Here is a 9,018-nt window from a genome sequence, read left to right on the forward strand (position 1 = left end):
TCGCCAGCCAATCACAGGGCACATATAGACAAACAACCATTCACACTCACATTCATACCTATGGACAATTTGGAGTCGCTAATTAACCTAGCATGTTTTTGGAATGTGGGAGGAAAACCGGAGTACCCGGAGAAAACCCATGCATGCACGGGGAGAACATGATTGAGAGTGGAATCGAACTCGGGTCGCATAGCTGTGAGGCATGCATGCTAATCACTCGACCACCATGCAGACTGAAATGTTGAAATAATAACAAAAAAAAATAACGCAGAGTGTTGCCTTGAAATATATATATTTTTAACCTTTTTACAAAATAAATAATCTAAGAAAAAATCTATCATAAAAAATATATAAAATATATTTCAAAAAATATATATATATTAAAAAAATATATCAAAGTACATCTTTTGATGCACTTACACCCGGCGCGCCCTAGCCTAAATTTAAATTAAAAATACATTAAAACACATAAACAGACCTAAATACACGACATAGATACTTTTTATGTATTCTCATAATCATCCATCCATTTTCTATATCGCTTATCCTCACTAGGGTCGAGTGGGTATGCTGGAGCCTATCCCAGCTGTCTTCGGGATGAGAGGCGGGGTACACCCTGGACTGGTCTCCAGCCAATCACAGAGCACATATAGACAAACAACCATTCACACTCACATTCATGCTAGGTACTTTATGTCATGTAAATGCACCACTTCAAATAAATGACATTAAAACAAACATGGTGCTAAAAAAAAAATGCTTTATTGCCATGATGCTGCATTATAACGTAGAAGTACCTCATAAACTGTCAAACATTGTACATACATACATGTTTTGAACATAAAAGAGCAAATTTAAGTGCTACATTTAGTATTAAAATGGACATTTCTTTGAAACAAAAATACAGCAGATGTGTGACAAAACAGTAATGAAAGATATATCTGATCCCCCCAAAAAATACACGTTATATGAGAGGCCAAAGATGGGGGTGTGGGGTCAAGGTCAGGGTCAAGGTTAGTAGGAGCGAGGTGCTTTGCTGTCCTGAGCCTGGTTGAAGGGGTTGGCAGGGCTGGTGGAGCCGTCCTGCTGGTCCATGGACTGGTAGGCTTCTCTGTTTCGGGTCATTGAGGGGAAACCTGAAGGGGGAACAAGTGGGACATCTTCAACATATAACACCCCTCCCCCAAGAATTACTCCCAAAATAGTAGGATTTTTCAAGACAATACATATTTTAAATCTACTAATCATGTTTTAGTCCGTGAAGTACTTTTTTTTAGTACTTGTCAACTCCCTTCAAGATACTTTTTCCACTTTTTTTTGTGTCACAGCCACATGTCTTAGGTCACTCGTGTGTGTATGTGTGTGAGTGACAGGAAGAAAAGCTTTCACTCAATTGGGTGCCACCTGTTGGTTTAATTAAAATTTGCATCATTTTTTTACACAGCCATCCTCCGTCACTTTGCGTTTGGAATTTTCAAAAATATATTTGTTAATAAATCTGGCTCTTTTGCACATTGAGGCAAATGTACGACGTCTTTAAACGACATATACACCCGAATGCCTCGTCAGAGCGGATGCAGCTAATAACTGACACTTGCAACGCTAATGAAACATTTTAACAGTTTGAACCTTTTTTGGGCCAAGGTATGTATAGTACACTGACTAAAATTAAAACAGGGTACAACAGAGTATTAAGGCCTGCATTAAGAAAAAAAAAATCAAATATTTCGAGAATAAAGTTGTAAATTTACCAGGAAAAAAAAATCATAAAATTGCAAGAATAAAAATAAAAATTTATGAGAAAAAACGTGAAATATTAATAGAATAAAGTAATAAATTTACGAGAAAAAAATCAAATTATTACGATAATTTACGGGAAAAAAATGGATGAGGTGTCATACATGTTAGACGAACTTTTATTTATAGTAAAAGTAGTAGTTGCGCATAAACGGATTAGCATGTCGAGCCACACTTCCTTACCCCGCCCCCTCCACATACCCAAAGCCAAAAGTCACATAAGTCCCCCCTTTAAATAATTTTAATAGCTATCTCATGCTATTTCTCTCGATTTACGACTTTATTCTCGAAATTTTCAGATTATTTTTTTTCTCAATGTGGCCCGAGTACTTTGTCATAAAATAAAACATATTTTATCTGCTACATTCTTTTGTTATTATTCAGATGCAACCTTTTTAGAAATGGTAATAATAATAATAATAATAATAATAGTAATAACAAAAAAGAAGAAGAATATTTACAAGATATAAACAATCCTCATGTTACTTATTATTTCCGTGTGGAAAGTGATACGGCCACAAAAATGTATTTGGCTTTCTGACATCGGTACATGAATGCTGTATAGTTCATATTTAAAAATAATGACCAGCTTATGGTGAATGAGATGTGTTTTCTATGGAAAAGATGGCCTATTTTTGGAGAAAAATAACTAAATAACTAATGCTGGGGATCCACTGTATATATATATTTTATTATATTTATATTTATGTTGTTTTAAGACCCATTTTAAATAAATAAGACGTTGTTATGAAATCCTGTTTATTATTACATTGACATGGACCATTTTTAGTAATAGTCATAATAATATTATCACAAAGGTTGGTCTGGACACACGTTGAATCAGCAAGTTTAACAGTGGGGGGGTGAGGGGGGGTGGGGTGTTTATGAGGCGTCTTTCATCAATTAATGAGGCTGATTTGAGAATGTGCGCCATCATGCTGCTCAGTGTTTATTATTATGCAAAGACACAAACACACAAACGAGGCGTCTGGAGAGTCGAGGTATGAATAATACATACATGCAAACATATGATAAGAAAAACACACACAAGCGAGACACAAACACACAAAGATGGACAACAAGAAAAATTTATAAATAATAATAAAAAAAAAAAAAAAAAAGAATTCCCAAGAAAATAAAAATGTCCTTCTTGTTCTTCCCTGTTTATGACCTCACTTCCTGTGCAGAAGTTAACACAGGACAGACAAGGAAATGGGCTCAATAGCGACGGCCGATAAACGCGCTGTCGGCACTGTCCGTAGTGCAGCGACTGTCCACTGACGTCTCTAAGTCTAAGAGGTCAAAGGTCAGAAGAGAGAAGACACATGAGGACATGAACACAACACGAACAGCACAGGACAGCAACACGGCATGCAGGAAAAAAACAACAAGAAGTTCAGGAAATGGGAAGCTAATGAACTAACACGTAATGCCGGTGCATTGCAGGTTTTACTCGTCGCCGTTTACAGCCCACTTGAGTGACACATCCATGTAATAAACACGTCATCTCTGTAATGACAAATGTCAGAATGCAGGACTGAGGTGGCTGATGGTGCTTTAAGGTTTCAGATGGGTGAAAACGGCGCCTGACTACCAAGTAGCGCAGCGCAGTCTTGTTTTGCAGGCTAGTGAAGCCTGATTGTGTGTGTGTGTGTCTGTGTGTGTGTGTGTTAAAGTGCTCCAGCCCGCAGGGAGGCTGACGGATGCATTTAGACTGCAATTAAAAGACGCCTGTCTCTACACGGCTATTCATAACGTTAGGCTAGGTGACGTTCAAATAGACGTACATCAATATGGACTTATTTACAATTAGGCAGGAAGAGAGGAACTCAGTGTTTTATTTGGGTCAAACTAAATTTTCAGTCACCTTTCTACTGCACTTCAGCTTCATACGCCCACGGAAAACCGCCACACAGAGATGGCCGAGGGTGGAATTGAACTCGGGTCACCTAGCTGTGAGGTCAGCGCGCTAACCACTCGACCGCCATGCAGCCCAAAGACAAAACAAAGAAGCCAAAAAAGTACCACTTCCACACGCAATAGGAGGAGAACTTCTTTTCACTCTATCATGTTGGATATGCTGGAGCCTATCCCAGCTGTCTTCAGGAAAGAGGCGGGGTACACCCTAGACTGGTGGCCAGCCAATCACAGGGCACATATAGACAAACAACCATTCACACTCACATTCATACCTATGGACAATTTGGAGTCGCTAATTAACCTAGCATGTTTCTGGAATGTGGGAGGAAACCGGAGTACCCGGAGAAAATTCCGGAGAGAACATGCAAACTCCACACAGAGATATACTTCATCAGTATAATCTGTGCAGCACATCAATAACGATTTCCCCTTGCAAATCATTTTATAGTATTCAATTTGCAGAGCTGCTCAATAAAAGCATTACATTCCTGTCAGGTTTTTGTCCTTTTTTTTCTTGCAACACCCAAGATTAAATCATCAATCAAGAGAAGACATTTCACTTACCAATAATCCCAATTCTTTGACATATATTAATGCATTTTTTTAACATTTACATTTATTTATTTATTAATGTTATTTATTAATGTTATTTATTATTATTTATTTATGTATTATTAATTCATTCATTTTCTACCGCTTTTCCTATCCCAGCTGTCTTCGGGCGAGAGGCGGGGTAATCACAGGGCACATATAGACTTTATTTATTCTTATTATTTATCATTGTATTATTATTATTATTGTTATTTTATTCTATTTTTATTATATTATTTATTTTATTTTTATTATATTATTTATTATTATTATTTTATTATTCATTCATTCATTCATTCATTCATTTTCTACCGCTTTTCCTATCCCAGCTGTCTTCGGGCGAGAGGCGGGGTAATCACAGGGCACATATAGACTTTATTTATTCTTATTATTTATCATTTTATTATTATTATTATTGTTATGTTATTCTATTTTTATTCCATTTTTATTATATTATTTATTATTATTATTTTATTATATTATTTATTATTATTTTATTATTATTATTTATTTATTTATTTACATTACATTTATGAAGGAGTCATTCCATGTTGGGAAAGTAAGCAGTGACTATAACTAATGACTTTTTAATAGTAATCTGCCCCATTATTGCCCAATAGCAGACACTTCCCTCGAGGGCGACCTGGTCTTGGACTCACCAAAGTTGACATTGTAGTCGCCTCCTCGCTCGCGGTACATCTGGTAGACGAAAAAACAGGAGGCGGGCTTGAGCAGCAGGCTGAGGATGGCCATGCCGGCGCTGAAGCGGAACACGTCCCGACCATTGTCCGTGGCCAGGTCGCTCAGGGAGTAATAGATGCCAAAGTGGATGATGTCCGTCAGGATGGTGATGGCCAAGCTGATCAGAAACTGGCCAGGAATAAAAGTGGAGTAGTGATTTAACCTTGTGACATACGCAGTGGTGTGAAAAAGTGTCCTGAGTTCTTATTTTTGTCACACTTAAATGTTTCATGTCATGAAAGCAATGTAAATATTCATCAGTAACAACAAAATGTCTTTTTAAAATGAAATTTGTATTATTATTATTACACTGCTGTGGAGGAATTAGGGCCCACTCGTCTTTGCAGAATTTTTGTAATTCCGTCACATTGGAGGTTTTTAACGCATGAGCCGCCTTTTTAAGGTCATGACACAGCATCCGTTTATCACAGCGAGTCTTCCAGGTCCAAAAACACCAAAACAGCCCGAGACCATCACACTACCACCACCTTATTTTACTGTTGGTTGGTTGGTTGGATGGATGGATGGATGGATAGATAGATACACAGCAAGTCTTCCAGGTCCTGAAACACCAAAACAGCCCCAGACCATCACACTACCACCACCTTATTTTACTGTTGGATAGATGGATAGATGGATGGATGGATGGATGGATGGATGGATAGATAGATACTTCATTCATCTCCAATAGAAATTCATAGGTTGTCACTGACTAATATTTAGTTTTATGATGGGAAACATTTAAATGTGACACACATGCACAAAAATAAGAAACCAGCAAGGGTGCAAACCCCTTGCTTTTCCAAAAGAAGGTACTGTAAAACGGGGTAATAAGGGACAATTTTCGGGGTAATATGGGACAATTTTGGGGAAAATGTTTGAAATGTAATTCTGCCTTTTCATGTTAAAGAGTTTTCATGTTTTTTCAAAGAAGCATATATTCTTAAACAAATTGTTTAAATTCCCGAAAATTGTCCCTTATAACCTGTTATACAGTACTACCAAATACTGCGTCATTTGGCTAGAAATGACAACTCTAATGCTAATGTTAGCTTGTCTGTTGCTGAGCAGTACTATGCTCCACAGTCTCCACTTTGGTGGAATACTGCCCTAAGTCTCCTCTAGAATAAATACGTCCTTGCCGAGAAGGACTGTGCAGGATACCCATGTTCTGCTGTGTCTGACTGATGCATTCAAGGCGGCTTGGTTTTCACAGTTTCCCACGCTATTTTGAAGTTGAAAAATGCATCAAGGAGAGTAAAGCGATGTAGCGCTTCGCCTGATAGACGCATGGACTCTTGACAGTCACTTGACAGTAACGATGACATGACACAGCAAAGACTCACCATGAGGACGGCGTCAATGGAGTCCCTGTGAGCGATGGCCCACACACCGATGGCCAACACACTGAAGTTACTCCAGGCGAAGGAGGTGGGAAGCCACGCCATGCATCCCCTGTCACAAAACGCACATCGTCAACACGGAATACACAGCGGTCAGTGTATGTGAGACTACTAGCTGACCTATTGGAGGTCGCCGGTGAGGGTGAGGGGGGGGAGTGGGGGAGAAATTCCTCAGGTTTGTGAAGAAAATTATGAAACGTGAAAAAAAAAGGCGCAGAGACTCACCAAATTGTAAGCAGCCAGTGAACCACAACGATGGCCTGACAATGAAAACACGGATAAAAATACAAAAATGTGAGTTTTCAACAGTAAAAGAAATATTACCACTTCAAACCAAAATTCAATGAATCGCTGTAGGCAACCTCATGAATTTATGTATTTTTTATGAACTCCAAACAATGCCAGTAACTGCATTTCTTGTATCTTCTGAGTGATCTGCACCCAGAAGCTGTGCTTTAAAATGCAGGTAAACACTTGCTGCAATGTTGCTTACACTATTACAACATTGGTTCTGTTATGCCGTGTTATGCAGCATGCCTGGTAATAAATGACCATGTGGCCAGAGACTGTTTTTTTCCATTCCACTTTCTCATGCACTCCAAATAATTATTAAAAGTAAAAAATTCATCATGTAAAAATACATCATCATAAAAAAAATTCTCCTGGAGATGAATAAAGTATCTATCTATCCAACAGTAAAATAAGGTGGTGGTAGTGTGATGGTCTGGGGCTGTTTTGGTGTTTCAAGATCTGGAAGACTTGCTGTGTATCTATCTATCTATCTATCTATCTATCTATCTATCCATCCATCCATCCATCTATCTATCCAACAGTAAAATAAGGTGGTGGTAGCTTGATGGTCTGGGCCTGTTTTGGTGTTTCAGGACCTGGAAGACTTGCTGTGTATCTATCTATCCATCCATCCATCCATCCATCTATCTACCCAACAGTAAAATAAGGTGGTGGTAGTGTGATGGTCTGGGGCTGTTTTGGTGTTTCAGGACCTGGAAGACTTGCTGTGTATCTATCTATCCATCCATCCATCCATCCATCCATCCAACCAACCAACCAACCAACCAACAGTAAAATAAGGTGGTGGTAGTGTGATGGTCTGGGGCTGTTTTGGTGTTTCAGGACCTGGAAGACTCGCTGTGATAAACGGATGCTGTGTCATGACCTTAAAAAGGTGACTCATGCTTAAAAAGCCTCCAATGTGACGGAATTACAACAATTCTGCAAAGACGAGTGAGCCCGAATTCCTCCACGGTGTAATAATAATAATACAAATTTCATTTTAAAAAAAACATTTTGTTGTTACTGATGAATATTTACATTGGTTTGTCTATATCAAATACATTACATTTCGGAAATAGCATCCAATTATCGCCTGCTTCGAATGAACCAGTTAAGTAAATAAAGCGGTGGTTGCTATTTATTATATTCTATGCTAATATTCTAAATGCTTACATTCTTATAATTAATAAGGTCATTATTAATACCCTCTCTGTTGTTGAAATGTAGTCAGGAGCAGCGCCCTCTGTTGTATTTATTGCCAAATGCTGCCCATTTTGGGTCTCGCCCCTCAGTTTGGTAAACCCTGCATGCGATTCATGTTAAAGGTGTCATAAATTAAAACCATAATCACTATGAAGGTATTTGTCTTCTCGTGACGTACATTTTAACACAAAGGAATGTAGACATGAGCAATTACTCAAACAGAAGCAAGTTTTTGTGTAATAAAGTTCAAAAAGTGGCCTTCAAGCGCCTGAAAATGGAGTTAAAAAAAAAATAATAATCAGCCTCACCTTCAGATTGATGGCAGGAATTTCCATAACAGGCCGTCTGGTGAAAGTTGGCGGAGACTTTCCAAGGTACAGCACACAAACCGAAGGAAGCTGCCTCCTCGCCTCAGCTTGCAAACACAAACCATGTGACGGCACCCTGACTACTTCCCATGTGACTCGCACACCCTCACCCCTTCCTCCTTCCTCCTTCCTCCTCCCCTCCTACATGACCAAGCACACTTGAAAAGAAAGTCAGCTTGTTTAACCTCAACACTGAATTTGGATATGACCAATCAGAAACATTTGGTAAACATTTAGTCAAAAAAACTCTTGCATGGTGAATTACCCAAAAGCAAGACAATTTAGAGTTCAACCAAAATGTTCTGGAAAAAATCCAAATTAAGCTAAAAATGTCAGCTGGTCCATTGTGTGATTTTTTGTGAAGAAGGTACCCTGTAATGTGAAAGAGGAAAAGTGTGATAATAACCATAGAACCAGAAACTGAACTTACTACCACACTTACTAGAATTGTTTTCCATTATACAGTATAACAGACATATTATATATATTAAATATTATATTATAAATATTATATTATAAATATTATATATTATATATATCATAAATATTTTCTGAAATAAAACTGTTATTGAGGAACAAAAATGGCTGAATTGACTTCATTCATTCATTCATTCATTTTCTACCGCTTTTTTTCCTCACAAGGAGCCTATCCCAGCTGTCTTCGGGCGAAGCTGGTGGCCAGCCAATCACAGGGCACATAA

General features: G+C 38.2%; 1 protein-coding gene across 2 annotated transcripts; it reads right to left on the minus strand.

Annotated features, from left to right (window-relative positions):
- Positions 1-740: 740 nt before the first annotated feature.
- On the minus strand, positions 741-8,395 carry agtrap (angiotensin II receptor-associated protein). Of its 2 annotated transcripts, none has more exons than XM_058054766.1 (5): positions 8,258-8,388; positions 6,678-6,712; positions 6,396-6,504; positions 4,968-5,178; positions 741-1,136 (listed from the first exon to the last, which is right to left on the minus strand). In XM_058054766.1, exons 1-5 carry the CDS (start codon positions 8,282-8,284, stop codon positions 1,015-1,017), a joined length of 504 nt encoding a protein of 167 aa, XP_057910749.1. In that variant the 5' UTR covers positions 8,285-8,388; the 3' UTR covers positions 741-1,014. The 2 variants fall into 2 exon arrangements, with proteins under 2 accessions (XP_057910749.1, XP_057910750.1); XM_058054767.1 differs by lacking the exon at positions 741-1,136 and adding an exon at positions 2,946-3,089 and having other exon boundaries at positions 8,258-8,395.
- Between the last annotated feature and the right edge of the window lie 623 nt (positions 8,396-9,018).

This window comes from Doryrhamphus excisus, chromosome 18, assembly GCF_030265055.1.
Source record: "Doryrhamphus excisus isolate RoL2022-K1 chromosome 18, RoL_Dexc_1.0, whole genome shotgun sequence".
Taxonomy (NCBI): Eukaryota; Metazoa; Chordata; class Actinopteri; order Syngnathiformes; family Syngnathidae; genus Doryrhamphus; species Doryrhamphus excisus.

Bases quoted from the DNA above. Each gene is read 5' to 3' on its own strand.
- agtrap (XM_058054766.1), bottom strand. From the start codon at position 8,284: ATGGAAATTCCTGCCATCAATCTGAAG. The intron at 6,713-8,257 runs GTGAGGCTGATT...TTTCATTGTCAG, and splicing joins TTCCTGCCATCAATCTGAAG to GCCATCGTTGTGGTTCACTG. The intron at 1,137-4,967 runs GTGAGTCCAAGA...TTCCCCCTTCAG, and splicing joins CGACTACAATGTCAACTTTG to GTTTCCCCTCAATGACCCGA.